Raw genomic sequence first — 27,546 nt, forward strand, 5'->3', positions numbered from 1 at the left:
ACCACATCAGAATTTATTATCCCAAATTTTGGTTGGTTTTCAAAAATTTGTATTCAGATCACTAGAACTTTTGCACATGACTGCAAAATCTATAAAATAATCACATAACATCTGCAGCGGCTAAGGAGTTAATTTACGTGTCGCAGAGAGTCTCTGAGGCCCAGAGCATCATGAGTGGGGACCAGGGAGACCACGCCGGGTGCTAAGAGACCATGGAAACAAATCACACAATCATTGGGGTTGCGGCGTCATATTGCTCAGCAGATTCTACTTCTTTTGTTCTAAAGGTAATATATATAAAAAATATCTATATATACACATCAAGGAGGAAAAAAAACACAACACAAGACTGTCTGCCATGAGGACCCACCTGCTGATATCACGCATCGAAAATCACTGAGGGTCTCCGTATTAAGCAGAAGAATAGACGGGGTATAAGCCAGGTACGTGCTCAAAATCAATCACATTAAGCCCCCTAATATAGCAGATAGCCATAAAGTGCCGATATTGGGACTACTTAAATATGGAGGGTAAACGCAGAGCTCCGCACGTAATGAGCATGCGAACTGGAGATGTAGCGTGGCTGCTCATACATATCAATTCAGAATTATTAGCATTTTTTTGATATCCCACATTTGTTATTTTATTGGGGGGGGGGTGGGGGGAGTCAATTCTGCTTTTTATTGAGTTTTTTTTTCCCATTGCATCTTTCATGGTGAAATTTAAAAAGTCAATGGGAAGGCTTAAAAGATTCCGTAAAGAGGCTCGGACTTCTCTTGAGCACTTCTGCTGCATTTCATTGGAGGGGGAAGGTGGTGGGGATTTAAAAAATAAAAAAATGGAACATTAAAAAAAAAAAAAAAAAAAGGGAATGTAGCAACAAAGACACTTGTTTAATGAAAGATACTGTAAATATTTGTCGTTTGAAGAGTAAATAGAAAAAGAAAGGATGTGAATAAGACCTAAATCTATAAAGATCACATTGATCAAAGTTATTAATTTCTACTTTAATACTTTTTCAAATTACTCGTCTTTTAAGAGATATTATATCCAAGAAATATACTATTTTCTTAAATCTGTTGTCCAAGAACCAGATCCGGTGAGGCATCAGTGCGCACAGGACGGCTCTCGGTCAGTCTGGTGTGGTATGACTGGGCACTAGGTGCCGCCATTAATGGAGCTTCACAGTACATATGGCCAGGAGCCTTTCCAGCCCCGGTTCATGGCCGGGCATACTGGAATGTTTTATTTTTGCAGGTGGCAGTGATCGGAATGTCACCCGACAGTAATGACGAGGACGGTTTGTTATGTGTGTCACCATTACCCTTTGGCCTGAGAATTCAGCATGGAACTAGAATGTTCAGCCATCAGCCACGTTTATTGCAACAACCTGATTTCTGAGTGCCAAGTTTCCCAAAAAGTCCCAGATTTTCAACCGTGCCCTGGGGCATACCCTGCTTCATCTGCTACTGTTCAAACATAGTGGATGGAGTTAACGGAAAAAAAAATTTGCTAGACGATGGCCCATCAGCCACTTTGGTAGTCCATGGCCGCCGGACCAGAACCCTCCGGACTGTCTACTACCTGCACCTTTTTCCATATCCCCGGCGCCTCTTCTGATTTGTAGGCTTGGTGCAAAGTCATCATTACGGCATGAAGCATGAATGACTGTGCGGGAATACTAGTAAAAGAGGTTCTGGGGAGGCCAGCAGGTAGGACCAGGTTTGCAGAGATCTGATCTGGCGGTGCGGACTACCGAACAGGATCCTGATAATCCATCAAAGTGGTCTATTAGTTCCAAGTTTTTAATTTTTTTAATTTTTTTTTTATTTATTTATTTTTAAGACTGGCATTTCACACTAGGCACTAGGCACAGCCACCCTGTACGTTTATTTTTGTTATTTTGGACCATCCTTAAAATTAGTGGTTCTCCAGTGAAGATAAATTATGGATAGAGGACAACCAATTGTTCATGGAGTTCTGAATGTGGGAACCTACAGAGATTGGTAGAATGGGGCACTTTTATGCCCACTAGCATGGAACAGTAAGTAGTACACGCGCGTGATCGCCACTCCAGTCATGTGTCATGGAGCTGCCAAAATTCTGATTTTTTTTTTTCTAAAGCCCTTTTTCTTTTGGCATAACAGAATCACCTTTGAGTTCAGGCGATTGGATAGTGGCAGCAATGTATACCTAGAAGTGAGGGAAAAGCAAGTTCCAGCACCTGTAGTGCTGGCAAAATGCTGATGGGAGAGGGGTGGTATAAAAAAAATAAATAAATAATTGTGGTAATCTATAGAATCAGGACAGTTCCTGGACTCCGTATATACACTAAAAGCAGTTTTGTCTTGTTGCAGTTGATGAGGTTTCCGTCGTAGACCTCTCTAAAATGATCATTTCCAGAAAGCAAAAATCTTGTGGAAACAAATTAATTTTACATTGACATCACAGTCGTAAGTGTGCAAACCAAATGAGTCTTACTAATGAATGCAAATTTCCCCAAGACCGGCTGTTAATCCTCGGAGTCGGAATGTGCGGCATCATTTGGATGTAAGAATAATAATTTTGTCCCAAGACTCCGGAGGAAGATAAGGAATGAACGCATTGCAGGCCATCGCCTTTTTCCCCCCCTTTGAGTAAAAATACAGCAATTCATTGCTTTTTGGAGGAGAGAGGAGATCACTCGCACAATAAGAAGGGCTGGATTGTTGCGTGGAAGTTTTTCAGGGCACGTTCGCACTGGGACCAATATGCAGCAGAACACACGAGAATGATGTGACATATTACAGCGCCTGCATCGTGGAGAAGATTTGCAGAAATCGCATTGATTTGCCTCCACTGATCGGATCCTTTCCTCCTGCTCCAAGCCTAGTTTCTCAGTCCAAAGGTTGAGGTCACCTTACATTAGGATTACGTACTTTGGAAGCAGGAAAGAAATATATCTTGGTACCGTGTTAGCCAGTAGATCGAAAAATATGTAGAATTGAGAGTCCTCAGTGGTTGATACCTTTTAATGGCTAATTGAAAAGATGGTAACAAATTGCAAGCTTTCGAGACTACACAGGTCTCTTCATCAGGCTAAGACTAAAGCAAATTCACATACTTATGCACAACATAGCACAGAGAAAAAAAAAAAAAAAGGGGGGGGGGAGCATGGATAAGACAGGTGACATGGAGCAGAATTACCACGAGTGATAAACAGTTATGTCCATAAATATTGGGCCAGCTCTTAGATAAGGATTGTTTTATTGTCCTCTGATTAGGGTCTCTGTTGTGATGACCCCTCATAGTCTGAGGGGCAAGTTCCTTAGTTGATGTAAAAAGACATAAATCCATGTGACACATTCATTCCTGCACTAAGACTGTCAAAGGTCGTCATCACTTTATATTCCCAGACTCTTCTGTCTCTCTGAGATTTGAAGCTACCTTTTAACACAAGTAATTTATGTCCATAATGTTATGACCCTAATCAGAGGACAATAAAACAATCCTTATCTAAGAGCTGGCCCAATATTTATGGACATAACTGTTTATCACTCATGGTAATTCTGCTTCATGTCACCTGTCTTATCCATGGTCCCCCCCCCCTTTTTTTTCTTCTATGTGTTATGTTGTGCATAAATATGTGATTCTTCAGAATTTGTTTTAGTCTTTGCCTGATGAAGAGACCGGTTTAGTCTCGAAAGCTTGCAATTTGTTACCATCTTTTATTTAGCCATTAAAAGGTATCAACCACTGTGTACTTTGGAAGGTTACTCACCAAATGGGAACCTACAAGAGTGACAAGGTGAGAGGACTCCATACCGATGGAATGGTGGCCGCGCATGCGCTTTACTGCGCCATTCATTTTCTATAGGATTGTCAGAAATAGCCGAGCCGCCTCTCTATAGGACTGCTGGAGATAGTCAAAGTGCAATGGTCCAATCTCTGGACGTCCCGTAAAGAATGAATGGAGATGTGACGTTCATGCACGGTCACTGCTTCATCCCAGTGCGGCACTGTATGGCCCATTCTTGGGAAAAGCAGGGGTCTCAGCAGTCAGATCCTCACCCATCTGCAAGCCATTACCTGTTGTACAGGAGATAAATGATTATCGCCAACATTAAAAAAAAGGTAACGGTGGCATCCAGCTGCTCCGAGGAAGATCACAGTGTGCACCAAAGAGAAGACAATGGTTGTGCCATTATATCATTTAGTCAGATTGCAAAGATTATGGACAGTTTTGGGCACCAGCAAAAGAAGTAGTAGACCTTGAGTGGGTTCAAAGGTGGGCTACCAAAGTTATTTGATCAGGCAAAGTGCAGACCCCAAGGATTAGGAGAATTGGCTTTTGTCTCATCAGGGAGACGATCTAGGGCTGTATCAACATTGCAGAAGAATGAACAGAACCGGATGAACTTATGTCCTTCCAGCCTTTGTCACCATCTCAGTGTAGGTCACATCCTGGCACGACTGGTTAGTTAACCTGCTATTAAAATGGAAATCTTACTAGGGACGGGCGTCGTTCTGTTTTACTTGGCTAAAAAATAAAATCAGTGGTCAGAGGCAGAAAACCAGAAATGCAACCAGGAGCGTTTCCCACAGTTGTCGAAACCTTTGTGGTCTCAAGCATCAACATGAAATATTTGTGATGTAGAGGTGAAGAGTTTGTATACGTTTAGCCAACTCGAAATAGAACAGAAAACATTGACGAGAAATATTTCATCGATGATGGATTGGTCCAACCATGTGCCATTTGTAATTCTGGTCACCTTTGAGCCTATTTTGTGCAGATGTACTGTATGTCGAGAGTAGGTACCTCTGGCACGTTTGACAAGTTGTTGTTGGGATACTTCTATTTATTTTTTTATCCATCCATTAAAAGGGGTTTTTAGGATATTCTGATAAATCTTGTAGGACGTCCTCATTGTGCCAACATGGTGGCCAAAAGTCTCCTGATTTTTCTGATACAGTTCTGGCAACTGTGCCAACATGGTGGCCAAAGTCTCCTGATTTTTCTGATACAGTTCTGGCAACTGTGCCAACATGGTGGCCAAAAGTCTCCTGATTTTTCTGATACAATTCTGGCAACTGTGCCAACATGGTGGCCAAAAGTCTCCTGATTTTTCTGATACAATTCTGGCAACTGTGCCAACATGGTGGCCAAAAGTCTCCTGATTTTTCTGATACAATTTTGGCAAGAATGGGGTCGTCCTGGAAAAAGAGGCGTCATGCGTTTCCAGAAAGGTCATCCCACTCTAATATTTGAGAGTATAGGACAGGTATAAGCCACATCTAACCTCCATGGGCGAAACTGAAGTTTTCTAAATGCTACCAGTCCCTGTGAAGAATACTTACGCAGGCAACATGTGGTCCAGTGATATGAATGACACGTGGCAATTCTCAGTCATGAAAGAAAATTTGCAATAGTCCAAACGACAGCCGGCACTCACATCTTCTTAAACGAATTACTTTATTAATCCGGTAGTTTAAAACAAAAAAGGCACAAAAAAAAAAAAGTTGAACACAAAAATTAAAAAGGCAGAAAAGAAATATCTGCTGCGCTCCCAGGCAACATGTTTCAGACCTGCCTGGTCTTTTGTCCAGCCTGGAAAATTGCAATCTCTTCCTTGGAAAAAAGGTATTTGCAACTTTTTTTTTTCCTTTAAAAAGGATGCGTAAAATGCAGATCAATCTCAAATGTGTGCATGGCTGAAGCAGACGTGCATCCCCAGACTTGCAAATGGCAGCACGCAAGTCTAGTGGATGGTGGAGTGCTGCCTGTGACGGTTGCAATGGCTGGAATCAGAGCTGGCATTAGTCCTGGCTACTCACTCCTGGGATGCCGTGGTCAATAGCAGCTGCGGCATCTAGGTGGGTAGAGGTCTCCCTCTGTTGGTCCTAGGGTTCCAATACTATTTAAAATATAATCTGATGACCGTCCAACAAAAGTTTGTATTAGTTCAAAACCTCAATCCGGCATGTTGGATTTTGGCTAGTGCAGCCTTTATTTTGGGCCATTGATCGAAGAACAGGTCCATTTTTTTTGATAATGTAAACGGTGGTCAAAAAATAGACCCTTGGCTGAAGGCCACGAGTCAAACAGGTTATTCTAGAATTCAGGTGTCAAACTGTGGCAAGATTTTTGCTCAAAGTTCTGAAAAAAGTTTTTGGCGTTTTTACGTCTCAATCCTGGCCAAGTTTTTGAATAGTGGACATAACGTTGTAGGAAAGCGGATTAACGGCCAGGCGCGGAAAGCAAATTCGTCATCATTTAGGTCATAAAAAGGTGGTGCAAAACTATAACAGAAACATGCTCTAGTCTGTGCGGTGGAGCACGGTAGCCCAAAGAATCGCCAAATTGATTGACGCTTGTGAGCAAAATGCTCAACTTGATGAATTGGGGCAAAGAGTTCTCTGTTTTCTGCTGCCAATTACCAGCACAGAATGAGTCCGGTTTTGTGCGCTACCGAACTTTTCAGAAAAATCCAGGTGCTCAGAGCGATGCGCGAGTAAAATAAAATAAATAAAAGTTACAAAACCATTGAACAGAACAAAGATCAAACATTAGAAAACCAAAAGGCATTAGGTAAGGACGCAAAAAAATCCATCTCACGTGATATAAAGGTGAAAGTCCGACTATAAACCTGCCGCCGCGCGGAGCATTCGCCACATTCATCCTCCGATTTATGTCACTTTATAACAGAAGGACAGATCCACTTCAATATACAGATTACAGAGCATTTGAAGCAGTTTTAGATGGGGATTTCGAAGCGGATTGGCTTTAAAATTTTCATAGAAAAACCTCCGTGTGACCGCACTACTAGGAAGCATTCACACGTGCAATATACAAACCAGATCATTTTGGACCATTTTAGCCTATTAAAAGCTCTAGGTGGAGTTTTAGAATTCTTGTTATTTGTTTGTTTACACAGTTTATATTTGCAGAATTGTTTTGTTTTTATCTTCTGTGCTTCAGTAGTTAAAAAAACAAACAAGAAACACTTAATGTTTTAAGAAATATCAGATACAAAGTGAAAAATATAGAGATTAGAACACAAAAGGCAACCAAATATGATACTATGTGTGTACAACATTACCAAAATGGTCGCATTCACACTGCGAGTAGCCAGCGTATAACATTCGCTCCAATCTTAGGCAGCGTTCACACGTTCAGTATTTTACGCCAAAACAAGGAATGGGGCAATCAGAGGAAAGGTGTAAGAAAGACGGCACCATTTCTGGATTTTTCACCCACTTCCGGTTTTGGCTTACAAATACTGAACCTGTGAATGTGGCCTTATACTATGAATCAGTGTCAGCTAGCGTTTATTTTCTCATGTAGTGTCGGCATGAGAAAAAAAAAGTAAAGTAATAATTTGCAGCATTTTGCAATTGGCAGCATATATCGGCCAGCGCTCACCCTTACAAGTCTATGGGTGCAGGGCAAACAGACTGCACTTGGATGTCATCCGAGTGCAATCTCTAATATGCAAACTCATACGATGGAGAAATTAAAGTTCTCCCTCTTCTCCGCACCTGTGATCCGATAGTGGCATGCGAAATAATCGGATCACAGTTAAATGACACAATTCAGTTTATGCCAAGACAAAAAAAAAAGTCTAGTCGGCATCGCAGCATCAAAAGCTCATCGTGGGCACACAGTCTGAAATATTACAAATCATGTGAGTTTTCTTTTTTAATTTCTCATGGTATCATATAAGCACATAGTATCACATGTGCATTGTGTTCGAAAAAAAAAAAAACTCGAGTATGTTGCGATTTAAAAAAAAAAAATTAATATAAAGCCCCAAAAGCTTTTATCAAAACCCACCTGGAAAAAGAAATGTAACATGTATCTTGTTTTGTGTTCCGAAAGTCCCCAAATAAAAAAACAAAACTAATGCAAAATTACATTCCATTTTGTGCATTAAATCAACGCACAAAATGGAATGTAATTTAACTTTTGCATTAGTTTTTTTTTTTTTTTTTTTAAATTAATGTACTTTTTTTTTTCTCTGCTGATTTTCAAAGATCTACAGATAAGTCAAATGGGGAAAAACCTCCAAAAAAACAACTGCCCCAAACCCTGTAATACGGGGTGTTTAATAAAAACAAACAAACACAAAAACCTTCTATGAAGTTTATATTATACTACCAACTTTGGCACAACATCTGGCGTGCTCGCCCAAAAAAAGGATGCAAACAACAAACGACCCGCAAAATGTATCAAGCCATGTCTGCAAAAGCGACAACTATGGAGCATCTGCTTGGGCCATGATCACCTCCATAACTACCGTAAGGCTGCATCCGTGTCCTCAATCCTATACGGCACTGATCGCGACAATTTTCAGCAATGCTCCAGGATGGATTCCGACTCCCCAAAAGAACCCAACACACAAAACCCCGGCTACGATTCTTCCTACCAAGAGCCGCATGAGTTGGCCACTTACCATGGTGATCCTGGACCGTCAACCCTTCCACTTCCCAGATCACTTATGGGACACTAGAGCTGGCGGTTTCTCCGAAGCCCAGACTCGGCTTTAGCTACCTCGGCATGACGGTTTCCTTCTTTCGATTCCTTATCTGCATGTCTATTTTAGAAAAAAAAAAAAAAAAAAAAAGGAGCATAAGAGCATTGAAAGTTGTCAAACTGGTTTAGCCCTGCCTTGCACACCTTGACTACGCCGCTCCTTCCGCCCTGACTCACCTGGACATGCGAGAGGCGGCAGAGCCTCCTGACAGGTCTTCAGGCACAGTCAATGGCTTTCGGCTCTCTCCATTGTTAGAAATAAGGAAGTAAATCCAGAATTAGATCAATTATGTTTACCGGAGTTCTTACAAAATATCTCTTGTAGCAACAACTAAGCGGAAAAAATGGCGATTTACCGGCAAAATAAAAAAAAAATACGCACATCCGGGTTAAATTAAGAGTATCAAACCTGCGGAATGTGTTTTATTGGAAGGCGGAGAACTAATTAATGTCATCTGATAATCATCGCCTACTTAACGAAGCGTTGGCAGAGAAGGCCCCATTCTAGACAACGGCAAAGTTTTAGGTCACACTGACACTCAGCGAAAACTTTTTTTTTTTTTTTTGGCGGGGAGTTCAAGCAAGATGGATGTAATTTCATAAAAATTTCTGCCCGCTCTGAATATAAAATTGATGCTGAACTCTGTGGGGGAGGGGAGGGGAGGGGTTTATGCACTTTTTTCCGCATTAGGGGGTTTGAAAAATACGTGTAATAAATTAAATTGTGTTTTTAAAGTTTAGAATTTCAGCATTTCTGCACACACACACAAAAAAAGCTGCTTCAAGTTTGCATCAAAAAGGGAAAAAAATGGATAAATATCCTCCGCAGTAAAATCAGAGCAGATTGCTGTTCCGGATTTTGAAAATCGCAGGAGGGTGAAACTTAATTTGTGCTCATGGTCTTACGGTGTTTTTTTTTTGTTTTTTAAGCTTTTTTTTCCCCCAGATGCACATTTTGGAATAAGGGGAGGAAAAAAGCCAGAGTTGAAGAGGTTTACATTTTCATAATGATAAATAAATAAGTTAAATGATAATAATTGTTATTATTAAAGTAAGTTTTGGGTGAAAGAAAAGCCACCCAAGGAAAGATAATAAAAAAAAAGCAAGAAACAAGCTCAAATTACAATTAGAATATTTCCCCCCAAACAATAGATGTCAAGTCTGAGAATATGACCCCGAGAGGTGAATTTCCTAAGATCACATTTGGATGGCGCCTATAAACAAGCAGGAGACTATGGTACCATCTCTTGGGTTTAGATCTAGGAGTCTGTCTAATGCTCTAATTAAAAGCACCTTTAACCAAATGGGAGGGACCGGGGCAAATTTATTGGATCTTATCTCCTAAATATCAGGATAGAGTGGCACACAGTGATCTGCAACGTTTTTTGTTGCATTTCCATTGGCGGTTGTAAAACTTAAAGGGAACATGTCACCTGAATTTGGCGGGACTGGTTTGCGGTCATATGGGCGGGGTTTTCGCGTGTTTGATTCACCCTTTCCTTACCCGCTGGCTGCATGCTGGCCGCAATATTGGGTTGAAGTTCATGCTGTGTCCTCTGTGGTACACGCCTGCGCAAGGCAATCTTGCCTTGCGCACGCGCAGTATGCTTTGCCCAACTGCGGGCAAAGCCGAAAAGCATTAGCACGCATGCGCCGGCGCACTATGTTCCGGAACACAGTGAAATACTTCCGGGACATAGTACGCCGGCGCATGCGCACTTATGCTTTTCGGCTTTGCCCGCAGTTGGGCAAAGCATACTGCGCGTGCGCAAGGCAAGATTGCCTTGCGCAGGCGTGTACCACAGAGGACACAGCATGAACTTCAACCCAATATTGCGGCCAGCATACAGCCAGCGGGTAAGGAAAGGGTGAATCAAACACCCGAAAACCCCCGCCCATATGACCGCAAACCTGTCCCGCAAAATTCAGGTGACAGGTTCCCTTTAATGCACATACCCTCTGAGCCTAATGTCTGACGTTTACACTCATGAGCCAGAAAAAGTCCAAAAAACTGAGTTTTTTTCCACCTTCTGCTGAACGGAAATATGAAAATATACAGCTAAGTGCATGAATGCAGGGTGCACAGCGTGCGTGTGAAGGATTGCCGTGAAAATGGCTTCAAAATTCGCACCAAATTCTCACGCGTTACTTGCAGATTCCGTCCTTGGATTTGGTGCCAGGTCTAGCAGCGGATTTCTCATATAACATTGCAATGAATGAAGGCCACAAAACCACAGATAGCGCGATGGAGCACACTGGGGATCAGAAAATGTGCAGATGGTGGAGTGGAGAAACAGCAGAGGATTTTTTGCGCGGGGGTTTGTTGTACACCATCTAGTAATATCGCACTGTCCGTTGTTGCAACATGTAATTCCACAAAGGTTCTTTCCCAGGTGAAATTCACGGCTCTCGACAGTCCTAGATCTGCTGGGAAAGTACCTATTTTATTTTTTTTTTGATTTTTAGGACCATAAAAGCCCCGTCAGAAAGTCGGTGGTCTTAGAAGAGTCTGGATGCGTTCTCCGTGCCGGATTGGGGTCGCCTCCTAAACATTGTGGTTCCTCCAACGCTATTTTTGAACAAGTGTTCTAATGATACCGTCTTTGCGCCGCGCGGCTAAATATCGAGCTAAAAAAAAGAAGACCTTTCAATTTGTACTGCAAAAATGCAAAGTTTTCGAAGACACAGTCCAAAAATACCGAGCTACAATTTTCAAGGTACAAGTCCAGTCCTCAAATTTTAGGAGACATGTACTGGCTGAAGAAAGTTGACTTGAAGGTAGGAATTCCAGAAAACTGGGTAGAAAAAAGACGAGATTTTGTAAAGCCATGGCCAAGAGTTGAGACTGACTGCAATAAAATTTGCAAGATTAGTAAAAAAAAAAAAATTGGGATTTTTTTTTAAATGAGCGTCAGACAAATTTTCAGTACAAGGCAGGAGAAGTTTGTGAGCACCATAATGTGGACAACACAAATCTATAACACGTGCATGAGCTGTAAATAATGTGGAGCACGGCAGTATCGGTAACACAAAGGAAGGTTAATTATAGACTACAACGTGTCTTTATGGATGGCAGAAAACATTTTTTTTCTACTAAAAGGTGTTGTCTAATCCAGGGGCAGACACGGAGGGAAAAGGGTTCTTTGCAGTCCAATAGCTCATTGTAATGCACAATTCGACCTGCTTTGTAGCGGGTAGTGGCTCTTTTACCTCTTGGGCCCCTGTGTGGCTGCACAGGTTGCACCAATGTTATTTCCAGCCCTTGTCTAATCTACTTTCTTCAGGTTCACACCACTCCTCTGCATCTCTGCCTCCTGCTTGCCAGAGGGCGGTTGCACTCCAGGAGACTGACAATTCAGACCAGTGGCATGGTCGTCTGAACTACAGGCTTCGGAAGCTCCCAGATAGGCAGGATAGGCGGAAACTCCCAGTTAGGCAGGATAGGCAGAGGCTCCCAGATTGGTAGGATAAGTGGAGGCTCCTAGATAGGCAGAATAGGCAGCGGCTTCCAGATTGGCAGGATAGCCAGAGGCTCCCAGATAGGCAGGATAAGCGGAGGCTCCCAGATTGGCATGATAGGCAGAAGCTCCCAGATAGGCAGGATAAGCGGAGGCTACCAGATTGGCAAGGTAGGAGGAAGCTCCCAGATTGGCAGGATAGGCGGAGGCTCCCAGATTGGCAGGATAGGCAGAAGCTCCAAGATAGGCAGGATAAGCGGAGGCTCCCAGATTGGTAGGATAAGTGGAGGCTCCTAGATAGGCAGGATAGGCAGTGTAACCTGAGTGTGATGGAGGTTCTGCTGAGGAGAATGTCAGAATATTGTTGTAAGTATCAGTAAGTGGTGGAAAGCCAAGTGTTACAAGTGTAAAACCAATTGACCATAAAGCAGGTTGGGACCAGCACTGTGAGTGTGTGCAGAGATGCTGAGAAAGTGACACAAAGACTGTTGAAGAGTAAAGGATGTGCTGCTGAGGAGTTTGCCAGCATACCAATGCAAGTGTCAGAAAATTATCAAAAATGTGACCCATGGTTATGAGGACTAATTGTCTACCTATGTACAATTTATCAGGTTGCCTCTTGTGAGACTTTTAAACCATCAAGCTTCTTCCCTCATGTAAGACTTTTCTTCATCAAGCACATTACATCATGTCAGACTGTGCAACCATCAAGCTTCTTGCCTCATGTAAGGCTTTTCTTCATCAAGCACATTACCTCATGTAGGACCTTGTATCCTCATGTAATACTGTGCACTCGGCCAAGTGTTACAAGTGTAAAACCAATTGGTCATAAAGCAGGTTGGGACCAGCACTGTGAGTGTGTTCTGAGATGCTGAGAAAGTGACACAAACGCTGTTTAAGAGTAAAAGATGTGCTGCTGAGGAGTTTGCCAGCATCCCAATGCAAGTGTCATCAAATTATCACAAATGCAACCCACTGTTATGGGGACTAATTGTCTACCTCTGTACAAGTTATCATGTTGCCTCTTGTGAGACTTTAAAACCATCAAGCTTCTTGCCTCAAGTCAGACTGTGTAACAATCAAGCACATTACCTCATGTCAGACTGTGTAACCATCAAGCTTGTTGCCTCATGTAAAACTGTTTATTGTTAAGTTTGTTTCTTTCTTGTGTGCAAAAGTATTGAACTGAAATCTGTGTGTGACTGCATTCTTCTGCCATCTCTGAGTGGGGAGTCACTTGACCACCAAAGTCCACTACATCCTAATATAATTAAAGGGCCATACGCTTCTTCATATCTTCCCAAGAGGGAGTTCTAGCTATTATCAACATTCAAGCAAGCCTAACCCATTAACATGCAGACAGTGGTAGCCTACGAATGAGTGACGATCTGAAAACTTGAGATGATGCTACACTAGGGAGGGGAGTCCTAGCATATGGGAGAGAGAAGCTCATCGCCAAGCACCATGAGATGGCTAGCTAAGGTAGGTAAGCTATCCCTAGGATAACGTCAGCAGATGCCTTGTCCTAAGCACCTATTCTCTAAGTAACGAGCTGAGTGATGGGTGGAGGGTCCAGAATAAGTGCCACAGCCGGATGAGAGGATGCTAAGGGTGCAGGTCTGGACTGTGATGATATCTGAGAGATGTTTGGGAGCCACTAATGATACTACCACCATGCCGAAGTCAGGCCGATCATTTATTTATATTGCCATAGTGACGATCCGCCATTAGTCACACTTTATAATAGGGACTTGTCATTTCTGCACCATACAATAACATCTAGTCCTCATATAACCTTAAAGTCGTAGCCGTTCCTGCACACAGCGGGGCCAGATCACTGGGATCCTCCGTGTAAATGTGTGTCACTGTGTTACTCTCTGTTTGTGTGTGAAGAGCACAGATTACCCGTCAGGTTGCGAGAAATGCAGGTGACATGCACCATGAGTGATTGTACCCGAGCTCTCGTAGGACGAGTTTGGTGAGTGATGCATCACCCGCGTTTCTCTGGCAGATCCAGGGCCCCTCACGTGTCTTCATTATTCTCAGGGAGGAAATAGGTCACAGGTGATGACACCTAAGGAGGTGACGATTGTCAATAGCGCTAGCCTAGCCCTCAACTATTCTGAGTATTTATACGCTGTTTACAATCCCTGTGCTCCAGATTTGCCAACTTGAGGACTTTTTCAGGTGTGAATACATCCTGCGCCCCGGAAGGCTGAAAGATTACAGCAGTGTGCTGTAGAGTGCTGCATACCACGGGCTGACGTGTACAGAATGTATTCTGTATCATGGAGGGCTATAAGTGGTCTGAGTACAGAAAATACAAGTTTTATTTCTTACAGTGATACACCTGTCCCCGGTATCCCGGGCTCTGTTTCCTTCCCCTGATTTCACTGCCCTCTGTTGCGCTCCACATCGGGTTTTGCAGGTTGCTTGGAGTGGATCAGTTGACAATGTCTCCCCAGACTTATTTAGAGTCCACTTAGATACTCTATCCCTATGTTTGGTGAGCGCCATCATCTGTTCTTCTGTATTTGTGCTTGCATTCATCCCTGACAGATATTCTCAGTGTACAGAACAGCACAGCGCCCTACACTGCGTAGTGGTCGTTCTCAGGTACCGCAGCTCCGTTCACATTGACTGCAATGAGCGCTGAGCTGTAGTACCCAAGAATGACCACACACAGTGCGGGGAGCTGTTCTGTCTTCATACATTGTGTCCTCCCTGTGGTCATGGCTCCTGATATCTGCTGATTAGTTGGGGGTGCCGGGTGTTGGACCCCCCCACTGATCCGATATTGATGACAGTTCTTATTAGTCCTATTGAAGGAGAAATTTTTTTTTGTTTGTTTCAGTTTCCATTCATACTGTCAGCGATAATTTTTTTATTTTCAGTCTTATGCATTCATTTAAGGCAATGTTTTGTTGCAGGACAGATCGCATATATATTTGGAATAATTTTCAGATAACTATTTAGTAGCATGGGGAAATGCATGAAAAATATTTTTCTTTTTTTTAATGCGCCAAGGCACGTGTATATATAATATGGTTAAATAAACTTTAATTATTGCAAAATATTTGTTTATTGTACTTTTTTTTTTGCTTATGTAGTCCAATAACAGAAAATACAGTGATCCATCACTGCACAGAACACGTCTCCTCCAGAGTCCAGTGGTGGCGGCTTTACACCACTCCATCCGACGCTAGGCATTGTGCTTGGTGATGTACGGCTGCATGCAGCTGCTCGGCCATGAAGCTCCCGGAGGGGCGAGGTGTTTGTGCTGATGTTATACCAGAGGAGGTCTGGACTCTGCAGTTATGGGGTCAGCAGAGCGTTGGTGACTTTTCTGCCCTCTGCTCCTCAGTATTCGGCCCCCCAGTCTGTAACGTTATGGGGTCTCCACTTCATGGCTGAGTTGCTGCGGCTCCTTCCACGTCTCACTAATGTCACTCACACGTGATGGGGGAAGATTTAGGAGGAAGAAATGTCATGGATGGACTTGTTATACACTGGGGTCAATGGTGCCGAAGGCTACACACCAGGGGCAATGTGGTTGAAGGAGAAACCTGAATTCAATGAATGAGACGTGCGTCCTATACCTTTAATTAGTATTGCACGTTCATCAGCACAAATAATTAGCACAGATTACTCATTATTACATTCATTAATGAATTTTGCTGTGCTGTAGAGGGCACGCTGCGTACCTGTCAGACTCGGCAGCATTGTTTCTGCATGACCTCAGTAAGGCAGTGGTATAAATACACAATGAGCTGCAGATACAATTAGTGGGTGAGGTCATGTCAATTCTACGTATCCGCATAGTTAATATGTAAATTGGACCAATCATTTCTTGGATCCAGGAATCTTCCAGTATCGGATTCTGGGCAGAAGAGATGACCATGAAATGCTTAGGAATCCTGAGAAGTAAAAAAATCATGAAGAAACCTGAATAAAAGTATTCCCTGTCCCAATCAATTAAAGGGGTTGTCCTCTTCCAGAAAACTTTTGCCTGTTAGCTTAGTTTGTTGTTAAAAAAAAAAAAGGCGCTTTACGTATCCTCCTGGGTCCTCCTGACTCTGCTGCTCAGCTGCAACGATGATGTCACATCCACAGCGCTGCAGCCAATCACTGAGCTGCTGCGCTCAGTGATTGGCTGCAGCACCGTCATCGCTGCAGCCCATACACAGTCCGATCAAAAGAACGTATCTGCACAAACACGGTATCATTAAAACCGTCAGCTCGTCTCGCAAAAAAAAAAAAGTCCTCACACGGCCATATTGACGGAAAAATAAAAAAGTTACGGCTCGGGAAAGAAGGTGAGCGAAAAACGACGAAGGGGTTAAAAACCATACGTGATACAGACTTTTGGAGCACATATTCATGTTCAGCATATCAAAATCTATAAGATGCAATAAGATTTTCTCAGGGGACAAGAACCTCCCTGAAATTTTGTTGCGCAGTGTAATCCGTGTTTTTTTAGAATTATAACAGAATATTATAATGTTTCGTAACATTTCTCAAAAACCTTACGTGATAGGGAAAATCTGAAGTCATTTCTGGAATCAGCATGAAAAAAATCTATCGGGAACACTCAAAATTGTCCGAGGGACAAAACCCTGGTAACACAGTGTAATTAGTGCCTTGCATGTGTAGCTTACTATACATGTAGTAACCTAATAAATAAATAAATGAAAAAAAATCACATGGGGTAACCAGCACAGGTAAAGCAGATAGCTGAGAGCTGATATTATTTGGGAAGGTCCCTGGTTATTTGGCCCTTCCCAGCCTAAAAATACCCTCCTACAGCCTCCCCAGAAGTGGCGCATCACATGAGACGCTCCAATTCTGGAAGTTCACCTTCTCTCTTCCCGATTGTCCTGGTGCGTTGGCAATCTAGAAAGGCCATACTGGGCCTCTGGCCATCAGGGGAGGCCGACGTGACGAGGAGACGTGGGAATATAGGGAGCTCATAAGTCTGGTGTGTGCTAGAGCAGGGGTGTCAAACTGCATTCCTCGAGGGCTGCAAACAGGTCATGTTTTCAGGATTTCCTTGTACTGCACAGGTGATAATTTAATCAACTACACAAATAATGAGTTGGTGATTAAATTATCACCTGTGCAGTACAAGGAAATCCTGAAAACATGACCTGTTTGCAGCCCTCGAGGAATGCAGTTTGACACCCCTGTGCTAGAGGGTTAATGTTAGGATTATGGGAGGAGTGGAGTTTGAATCTGGGGGGAGTAGGTGGGGTCAGAGGTGGGGTTGAGGGGACCTTATAAATGGGGGTGGCCATGTTAGTGGGGCAACCATTTTAGGTACTCACCGGCTGAATCCTGAAGCTCCCACGCACCCTCCCTTGCTTTGAGGTTTAAGGTTTTAAAACTCAATTATGTTAATGGGTATGAGTTTTGGACTGCGGTTTGTTATTTCAAAGGTAGTTTTTTATTGAGTAAGGAAGAATAACTGTCATGGCAGCATGGCATGGGGTGGTGGTCCTCGAAGTTGGTGGAATTGGAAAATGGCGGATTGCTGGGGGGGGAGGGGCATCGCAACAGGTCCTGAACTCCCCTGGGTGAATTAAAATTGTCAAGGGATATATATAATCCCAAGGAAGGGATTAGGTGTATGGTTTGGCCAGGTTGGTTGATATCTGCCTCCGAGCTGGTGCGTAGCGGCTGGGGATAAGGCTGACCTAAGGCCATAAAGGTGGGACTTTTTTCTGGAAAAAATTTTCCGTTATAAGTTTCGGGCTTCGAGGATCATCCACTTCCGGGGTTCATTGTTTCAATATGTTGTATATTAAAATGTTAATTAATGGCTGCTGTGGCCAATTAATCCAATCTATGCTTATCGTGTGTTTATTAGGGTTAGTTTCTTGGTATAGGAGAGGGGGGAGGAGGTTATAATTCTGGAATAATATGGGGTGAAAAAATGGGGTCTTGTTATTGAGCTCACATGAGTCACGGATACCCTTTGTCATGGTAATGGCAGTTGGGGTTGATGTCAGCTGCGAATTGTCCATAAACACTGCTGGCATTAACCCCCGGAGTTAATAATGAAGAGGGGTCTGTCAGACACCCCCATTACTAACCCAGTAATAAAAAAACAACCTCACAAAAAATACTTGATATGAACACTCCCCAACACTTTCCCTGATTCACCAATTTATTTTTTTTTAAAAATCCCACGCAGGTCTGACGTAGTCCAGGGAATCAGACTTGGTCCACAAATGGAAACCTGAAAAACATAAAAAGAGAGAAATAGAAACAAGACTCCGTTCACCAATTTATTCTAAAAAAAAAGTTTCCACGCAGCTCCGATGTAGTCCAGCGCCTCCCATGACGTTCCCCAAATCTGGCTCAACGCTGCGTTCAGCGAGACCCGGCGACTGTGAAGAGCGTGTGAAATCGCGGACACGTGCGCAGCCCCATACATTGTAATGGGTGTGTGTGTATGGAAGTGTGAATGGGGCCCAAGTTATAAAAAAAAATGTCCTGAAAGGTGGACAATCCCTGTAATTGGCAGTATTGACACTGCCATGTATTTGGTCTGTGTGAAGTCCAAAAAAGTGTAGAGAGGGAAAAAAAAACACAATAACTACAATTTTGGTCTGAGCAAGTGATCCTATATAATTTCATAATAATAAATGAAAAAAAAAAAAAAAAAAAATCACCTGTGAAAATGTCATGAATTGTACAGTATATGTTTTTATTAAATATTTTCTTTTTTTACATGAAGCTTTTTCATGTTTTTTTTCTTTAAAATAAAATATCTTATAGAAAAAACGCATGAAAAATCCTATCTACATTTAGAAAAAAAACTGCAAAATTGGTAAAAATATGCAAATGCGGCAAAAAAATTGTAGTTTATCGTACATTTCATATTTCCATACTGTCTTGAAAGTAACATCCGGCCGACACTGATCAGACTTAATGTCACCATTATAGTGGATTTATTTTTCTGTATTGGGCGTCCTCTAGCGGCAGGAAAAGGAGACGCGAGCGTGCACGGAGGAGCTGTATTCAAGGATGGTGTCATCAGAAATGTACAAGTGATTTATTGAAGAATGCACATGGTAATAGCTAATGCAGTTTAGATAAAGCAGTGATCAACATCATTTAGCCACTGGGAGGAAGTTTTATAAAAAAAAAATAGTTCGAATTGTGATGTATTGTGGTAAATTATTTTTTGCTGTGTGGAAACCTAGAAAGGGATCAGGGAGAATGACAATGGCTTGATGATGGACTGCTAAGCCGTGGTCGAGCTGTCGCTCCATGTCGTCCTGGTACTTTACAGGATATTTGTGTCCCAGGCCCAGTGTGCTGTCTAATGTAGGGTGCGTTACACTCACTTGTAGGCCGCAGGCCTCTGCTGTCTTCTGGTCTCCATCTTCAGGAACAGCCGCTCACATCAGGGAACACCAAGTTTGTTTCAACATTTGAAAGGTACCTGGTCAGTTCAAGAACATCAGATTGTAACATGCAGTATCGGGCACAGCACCCTCCTGCTTGTATTTCAGCAATAACGTACATTTTCTGCTTCACTTTTAATTCCGCCTGGACTATCCCTGCGCTCACTGATTCCTTCAGCCCCAGGGATTTCAAATCTGGCCCCGCAGTATTAGCGAGATCCGTTTCTTTTTCCTCAAGCAATTCCACATCCATCTTGCTTTGTTCGGAGGGAGTTAAAGTACGCTCCATAGCACCTGTTACGAGCCTTAGGCTCTAGACATTGCAGCAATGTCTGCATAAAGTCTTGCACAGTCTCATACCGCCCAACACCAACTGTACTCCTCTAACTGTCAGCCCACTGCTTCTTGAACTTGACTTTGTCACTGTCACCAATGAACTCTCTCACTAACTGTCTCTGGTGTGTCACATGTTTCAGACAGTCGCTCTGCATCTGGCTGCAGAAGGTCTCTGCGTTTGCCATTGCAAACGCCTTTTTAATCCTTCTGACTTTTCGACCCAGTGACAACCTCCCTCCGGCTCTAATTGACACACCAGGACCTGGGTGTTTATAGACTCCCAGTCTACTTCAGGGAGTCGCCTGTGATCTTCCCATTTTCCCTTGTGAAGGCTTGGAGCTGTATCAGTCAGCTTACTTCCTCTCTGATGCTATTGGAGGACGTATGGTGTTACCTCTCTGAGTCTGCTCAAGCTTCCCCTTCTTTGTCTCCCTTTTTATCTTTAGTGTACAGTGCGGACTGACCAGAGCTCATCCCCTCTTCGCTCTTCAGGGCCTAGCTCTAGGGATATACAGGGCTTAGGTTCCTGCTCGGCGATTGGTGTGGAACCAATATAGGAATGCTAGGGGCGGCAGGGAGCTATTAGATCTGCCTAGGGGTCTCCACTCCCCCTTTCCCTTCACCTCTTCCCCTCGTGTTGCACTTAGTCTTCCACGCTGTGCGTGACACTAACTCCCAAAACAGGAAGTGGTTTCCTTTTTACTTACCCAACCCCCTTCTAATCTGGGCTAGTCCCAAACACTAACTGTATCTTGCCCTAATGTACCTACAGTCACTACCTATCTTTAACCTAAGCACTAAACTATGTCCTATCCTGTGCTCACCCTATACTTGTGCTGGAGTGTACCTTACTCACACTATGCAGTACCTTTACAGTTCCTACACAGCAGCGCCATTATCTAAAATACTATGCATTATTACACACTACAACCCTAAAACCGCATGACATAGTTTACACTTCACATATCACAATACATGTACAACAATGCATGACACCATTCACTTTGACAGCTGTAAGGGTGTGGACAGCGAGCGTCGTGTTTCTGCCCTGAAGACAACAATCGCGCAGAGATTGATATGAAAAATGGATGTGACATGAATGTCAAAGAAGGACCTACAAAATATAGATCTTCCGTATACTTGTCTGAGTCAAATTGTAATAAAGAGTCGTGTAGCTGACATGAACCATCTGCCTGCTGCACAGATATATCCACAGATCTCTAGGCATGTCCTGGGACCGGACAGCGCTCTTTATATTAATTAATTCCCGAGATCGGCCCATGGGAGCAGAATATCAGCTCAGACAATATCACAAAGTGCTTCCTGATGACAGTGACAGCTTAATAGGGATGGAAATGACTCTGTATCACTTCTTCCTGCAGTTGAGAAGGATTGTCCGCAGGAATCCGCTAAATATCTACAACGCATGATGGCTTTATAATATGGCAATAAGTCCTAGTTACCGACTGAGCCGTGCATCTGCATGGCTGCGTGCAAATGACCACTGCATGGTGTATGTTATTCATAGTAGGGTGTATATGGTAAATGTCAGGGTATCTGTAGGCATGGCTGGCACCCGGCAAACCCAGGCAAGTGCAGGGGTCCTCTGTGTCTGTGGGGCCCAATCGGCCCATGTATGGAAAAAAGTCAGGAGCTGTATTTTAGGCCTCTTTTACACTTGCCGTGGTATTGCGTCCCGTTTTTGCGGCCCCAATAGATTTCTATAGGGTTGCAAAAAATAATTCCGCAGAGCGCCGTATGGCCATGAGGGCCGTATTTACGGCCGTGAAAAAATATCGAGCCTGCTTGATATTTTTCACGGCTTACGGACACGGCCCCCATTGAAAATCAATAGGGCCACAAAAACAACGGAAGCTTGTTTTTGCGGTGCACCGTGAATACCGCTTTTGTGGATCTCCGTTTTTCTTTTCCAATACCTTTTCCATAGTATTGGAAACCAGAAAAACGGCGATCCGCAAGTTTTTTGCGGCAAACCGTGAAAATTGCGGCTATACGGCCTGCAAAAAATATGGCAAGTGTAAAAGAAGCCTTAGGCTTAGGCTTAGTTCACATTAGGCATTTTTTTTGCAACAAAACCTGCTCTCTTCGCAGTAAAGAAGCAGATTTTGCTTGTTTTTTTCTTGCATTTTTCTACGTTTTTTACTATGTTCTTATCAATCTATATTTGTGTCTTGTGCATGCTGATAAAGTTTAGTGCAAACATGAAATTTATTTTGGCGCAAAACCTGACACCTGACAAAACCTATTAAAAATGAAAGACAGGGTCTCGGGTATAGAAAAACCATAGGAAAAAGGGGGCCCTATAAAATATAAGTTTTATTAATAATTTTAAAGGACTGTACGAAAATCCCCACACAATCAATACAGGGTGTATAGCAGGAAAAGAAACAGGGTAGAAGTCTATTCGCCAAATAGCAATTATTAATTGCCAAAATGAATTACCCCTAAGATAAAAATCTGGGCATTTAGTGTCATGCTGCTGCAATGCAGGTAGGTGCAGGCTCCACTAGATGGCAGTTGAGTGGAAGCAGGACTGCACCTAAACAGAGCTGACCTGCAGTGCAGCAGTGAGGCTACCACAGGTGGCAGCAGAATAGTCAAAGAATCCGGGTCAAATCCTAGACTTCAGTGCAGTACCAAAGGAATAAGCAAACTCGTGGTCAGAGACAAGCCAGGGGGTCCGTAACGGTCAGGAGCAGATAAGCCACAAGGTAAAGGACAGAAGCAGGTCAGGATACAAGCCAAGTCAAAACCAGAGAGTCAAGACGGGAACAGAGGAAAACAGAGACATGGGTTAAGACAGCAAATACAGCAGGACCAATCCGAGCAATCAGAGTCAGCTACAGCAGCACTAAGCAAAAACTATAACTGACATCGCCTGCAGGAAGCAGCGGCGATTTAAAAGCCAACCTGAACCCAGACAGAGACTGAGAAAGGTTAGCTCTTGACATGACCAGACCGGGAAAAAGGGAAAACAGGACTCAAAACCCAGTCTGGATCATGACATTTACTAACTCTATTCCTGCGTATTATGGAAAAATACCCAAATCGTGAATAAAGTGCCAAAAATAGACTTTATTTTGGGGTTTGTGCCTGTCAGGAAGTTTGGCGCGGTCATATAGTAATTGTTATCTCCCTTCTCTCCCGTAGCCATGGTGGATGCGCTAGGTGTCGTGTTGGGCAGTAGTTTGACAGTGATGCTTGGCGCCACAGCCCTGTACATCTTGATTCGCTGGTATCAAAGCGGACGTTGTTGTTATGGTGGGTATAATTGTTTCAGCATGCATCATTTATCAAAACTGTGTTGCCCATAGCAACCAATCAGAGCTCAGCATTCATTTTATAAACAGCTTGGGGGAAAATGAAACGTGCAATGTGATTGGTTGCTATGGGCAACAATGACAGGAATCCTGACAACAAGTGTCACTCTCGCAGGGTAGTTTAAGGTCACATTTAGACGTGCCGACACTTGAGTTAAATGACCGCCGATCGCACCCTTTTGCACTGCAATCAGCATTTTAGAATTGACCCTCCAATAATACATATTTTCTTAAGGGGGTTTTAGAGGTTACTTTTTTATTTTATAGTTATTTTCTTAGTAAAAAAAATATACAGAATGATTCATCCCCAACCTCCAGTGATGCCTGCAGTCTTGAGCCGATGATATCAAGACAACTCCATGTGACCGCTGCCACCAATCACTGGGTTTAATAGTCATGCCAAGCTAGGTGATTGACTGCATCAGTCAAATGCTTTATTGGTGACATCCTAATTTTAGATGTGACAACAAAAACCAGAAGCAGCGCTGGGGCGTGAGGGGTTAAGTAGGGACCATTTAGTTACTTTTAATAAAACGATGCCTTACAAAAAAACGCATATGTAACCTGTAAAAACCCCTTTAATGGTGAAAACGTTCAGCATAGCTCCATATGTGGCGGATTTTTCTACCGTAAATATATTCAAACAGCATAAAAACCTGCATATGATTTTGCTGCTGATTCGTAGAGCATAGATCACCTTCTACTGGGTTCAAAAGGGTAAAAGATGCCGTAAAAATCTGCAAAAAATCCCAGAAATGCTATAGATTTTTTTTTTTTAATTAAAATCTACACGGCAGAATTTGCAGCATGTGGACAAAATTTGATAAATCATATCCATTTGCCCACTACTGTGATCCATTGCAGATATTAATGGCGCAAATCTGCAGCAATTCTGCCAATTCAGTAGGGGTTATTTTGGTAAAATGTGTGAATACTGGTAAGAAAAACAACTAAAAATAGGTTGGGACCCTCTTATAGGGGTTATCACTTCTGCACCTTGCAATGGTTGGCATTCACAATGTTATATCTTTGTATACCCGCCAGAACACGTGGATCCACGATGCATGATACCTGCCGATTGTGCAGCGGTGTAACTACAAAAGATGCAGGGGTTGCAAGCGCACCCGGGCCCTGGAGCCTAAGGGGTTCAAAAAGACATTTTGGCCTATATAAAAAGACCAATATTAGATTTGCAATCATTGGGGGTCCCGTTTATGCGTTTGCATTGGGTCCCATGAGTTTAAAGTTACGCCACTGCAATTGTGCACATGTCCCGGTAGATGGGTCATCGGTGCGGCCCCCAAGTGAGCAGCGCAGGACCACCATTTTATTAAATTATTAAATTATGTCCAACCGCTCACAATGATGTTCAGTGACTGATTGTAAAATCACTCCAGCCAATATAAACAGTAAAAAAGAAACTGCAAGAACGTGCCTCTCGTCAAAAGGCTTTGTGGTGTGCGTGATATTCCCCCCTCCTTACTGTATATGTTAAAGGTTAATCAACATAAATAATGATTTAATTTCTGCTTTCATTTCTAGAGACAAGTTTTGTCTTCAATCTTTACAACATTCGGTAAGTGAGGCAAAGGCTCAAACTTTCTAGGGTTTGATTTCTATCAAATTAATCTTGGCTACGGCAGCTACTTAATATATAATGGGTATGATCACTGTCATGCTGCTGCAATGCAGGTAGGTGCAGGCTTCACTAGATGGCAGTAGAGAGGAAGCAGGACTGCAGTGAGGCTACCACAGGTGGCAGCAGAATAGTCAAAACAAACCGGCTCAAATCCTAGACTGTAGCGCAGTACCAAAGGAATAAGCAAACTCGGGGTCAGAGACAAGCCAAGAAGTCAGTAACGGTCAGGAGCGGATAAGCCAAAGATAAAGGTCAGAAACAGGCCAGCATACAAACCAAGTCAAACCAGGGAGTATGCACACTAAAGGGAAACACTGAGTCAAGATGGGAACAGGGGAAAACAGAGACACGGGTTCAGACCGCAAACGCAGCAGGACAAATCGGAGCAATCAGAGTCAGCTACAGCAGCACTAGGCAGAAACTATAACTGACATCACCTGCAAGACACAGCGGGGCTAAATAGCCAACCTGAGACCAGACTGAGGCTGAGAAAAGTTAACCCCTGACATGATCAGATCGGGAAAAGGGAAGACAGGACTCAAAACCCGGTCTGGATCATGACAATCGCGCTGGGATTGTGCACTGAAAATACGCTGCTGATTACAGTATCCGCATTGCGGATGATATGTTACAAAATCTCATCCACGCACGGTGTAAAAAATCCACAATGGAAATGGACCTGAGCTGCAAATTTACAAACAACGACATGTCAATTTATGCTGCGGATTTTCACATTTTGCAACACATCAAATCTGCAGCATTTCTGCAAAGATATTCCGAGCAATTTTACAGATCAGGTCCAGGGCTGCGGAGTTGGAGTCGTGGAGTTGGAGCCCTGTTTGGTGGAATCGGAGTCTGTGTCATGGAAACTGAGGAGTCGGAGGTTTGGTTTACCAACTCCACAGCCCTGGTTAAATCTGCTGCAAAATTAAGGAATATCAGCACTGTAAAGATTTATAGATCTGCGGCGTGTCAATTTATAATACGGATTTTCAGTTTCCAATGGTGAAATTTTCCTAATTAATCACACTGTGTTCAAAAGAAAATCTGCAGCTGTATTGACATCTGTGGATATCTCAGACTTTTCTGCTAAAGAAGATGCATAATGACTATATGTCTGGTGTGCACATACCCTAAAGGTTTAGAAAACCAAAAAGGTAATGTTGCATGTAACGGTCAAGAGCATTCGGGATCAGTTATCCTTGTATTAGGTGATACCAATATCAGCACCTGGCTGATATATACTATTGATTCCAATAATTCCCTTTATGAGAAGAAATAAGAAGAGCGGGTACCGGTGGGCAAACTCTATTATTTAGAAAGTTCCCTGACTCCTAGAAGACTTGGAAACTCTCTTAGATGCCAAAGAAAACCGGTAGAAACCTCCTGAAAAGTCATGTTCCCCCAACGTATTTTTTGCTGTGACTCCAAGTCATGAAGAACATTTGGAGGTGGTCATCTACGCCGCTCAGTGCCACAAATTTTGAATGATATGGCAGGATGTATTCTCAACCAGCGCTCCATTTAAGTCTTCCTGGATGTGGTCTAGCTAAAGGGTTTATCCAGGATCTGCCTGTTCTACCTGGCGCCGGTACAGAGCCGTCACCCACTGCTCCTGCCAGCGATTCAGCTGGTCAACGTCAACAGAGCAGCTTTTCCTCTTTTGGGCTGCTCTGTTGATAGGGCATGACTGCTGACATCATTCTCCCCGCAATTAGGCAATCAGCATGATGTCGGCAGTCACTTCCTGTCAACAGAGCAGAGAGGAAGACAAGCAGCTGATCTGTCAATGTAACATGAGCGGAAGCCACTTAATCTCCGGCAGGAGCGGTCTGTAACCACATTGGCACTGCACGCAACAGGCAGGTAGGTACAACTACCTGTCTATTAGTTTTTACACCATTGGCGCCACTGGTGGGCACAGACCGAAGAGGGCCCCTATGCAATAACAATATATGGGCCCTTTCCAGCCCAATAGCTCATAATAATGCACAATTACACTTGCTGCGCAGGTGGAAATGGACTGTCTTACCTCTTGGGCCCCTGTTCCACTGCACAGGTTGCACCAACGATAAGTCTGCCCCTGAGTGGCAACACATACTACCCAGTTAGCAGACCAGCAAAGGTAGAAATGAAGTCCTGCACAAGAGCAAGATTTCGATCACCTCCAAGATGATGTGGGCGGGGTGGAAAATGTCAATCATACTCAATGAGGACTGGACTAGAGAGTCAGAGGCCAGACAAGCCCTGGCGGACAAGTCTGAGAAAATTTGCATATGCTTGGCGATAGTAAAAAAGTTTGTTTTTGCGGATAAATCAATAACGGTATGGGATAAGGACATGGCTGTAATGCTGGATTGTGGATGCGGTTTGGGAGTTTTGTGGGACCTGACTACATTTTTTGCATTGATGTGAGCTGGGTAGAATAAGTAAATAACATTTATTCTGCAGTTACGAATGGTCTAATTGTATTATTGCTGTGTCCTTTTCCCTGCAGACAGCTGAAGTCCATGGACCTGGAGCTGGCACCTCCCTTTACCGTCAGCGGCACAATGCACGCGCATGGTCCCATGCCTGGTTACTATTACTCTCAATTCCAGGACAGTGAAGTCTAAGCGCACATGAAAAAAAAAAAAGAGATATGGGGACGGGAGGGGCGAATACATTGCTACCTTCTCTTTTATGTAAAGTCCTTGCTAAAAACTGGTCCTGCACACTCATTGTAAAAAGTAGAAGTGAACATCTACTGGTTAACCAGCAATAGTACAAGATCGCAACGCTAGTCTGTGAGAACGGATCAGATGAGCTGGAGTCATGTGACGGACAGAGACAGACGGGGGTTGAGTAA

At 43.2% G+C, this 27,546-nt stretch overlaps 2 protein-coding genes across 3 annotated transcripts in view; one reads left to right on the forward strand and one right to left on the reverse strand.

Moving 5' to 3' along the window:
- TMPRSS4 (transmembrane serine protease 4) overlaps positions 1-8,574 on the reverse strand; it is a 46,351-nt gene extending 37,777 nt beyond the window's left edge. Inside the window, exon 1 of the mRNA XM_069741291.1 lies at positions 8,433-8,574. Coding sequence (XP_069597392.1) covers positions 8,433-8,435 — 3 coding nt within the window. The 5' untranslated portion in view covers positions 8,436-8,574. The remainder of the gene's footprint in view (positions 1-8,432) is intronic.
- Positions 372-27,428, forward strand: SMIM35 (small integral membrane protein 35). Of its 2 annotated transcripts, none has more exons than XM_069741309.1 (4): positions 372-443; positions 22,890-23,000; positions 24,602-24,635; positions 27,196-27,428. In XM_069741309.1, the coding sequence occupies exons 2-4, from the start codon at positions 22,892-22,894 to the stop codon at positions 27,311-27,313; spliced, it is 261 nt and encodes an 86-aa protein (XP_069597410.1). In that variant the 5' UTR covers positions 372-443; positions 22,890-22,891; the 3' UTR covers positions 27,314-27,428. The 2 variants fall into 2 exon arrangements, with proteins under 2 accessions (XP_069597410.1, XP_069597411.1); XM_069741310.1 differs by lacking the exon at positions 372-443 and adding an exon at positions 13,352-13,452.
- The last annotated feature ends 118 nt before the right edge of the window (positions 27,429-27,546 follow it).

This window comes from Ranitomeya imitator, chromosome 10 (genome assembly GCF_032444005.1).
Source record: "Ranitomeya imitator isolate aRanImi1 chromosome 10, aRanImi1.pri, whole genome shotgun sequence".
NCBI lineage: Eukaryota > Metazoa > Chordata > Amphibia > Anura > Dendrobatidae > Ranitomeya > Ranitomeya imitator.

Excerpts from the sequence above, each read along its gene's own strand:
- SMIM35 (XM_069741309.1), top strand. The coding sequence starts at position 22,892 with ATGGTGGATGCGCTAGGTGTCGTGTTGGGCAGTAGTTTGACAGTGATG. Across the intron at positions 23,001-24,601 it reads AAGCGGACGTTGTTGTTATG|AGACAAGTTTTGTCTTCAAT; the intron begins GTGGGTATAATT and ends TTTCATTTCTAG. Across the intron at positions 24,636-27,195 it reads TTCAATCTTTACAACATTCG|ACAGCTGAAGTCCATGGACC; the intron begins GTAAGTGAGGCA and ends TTTTCCCTGCAG.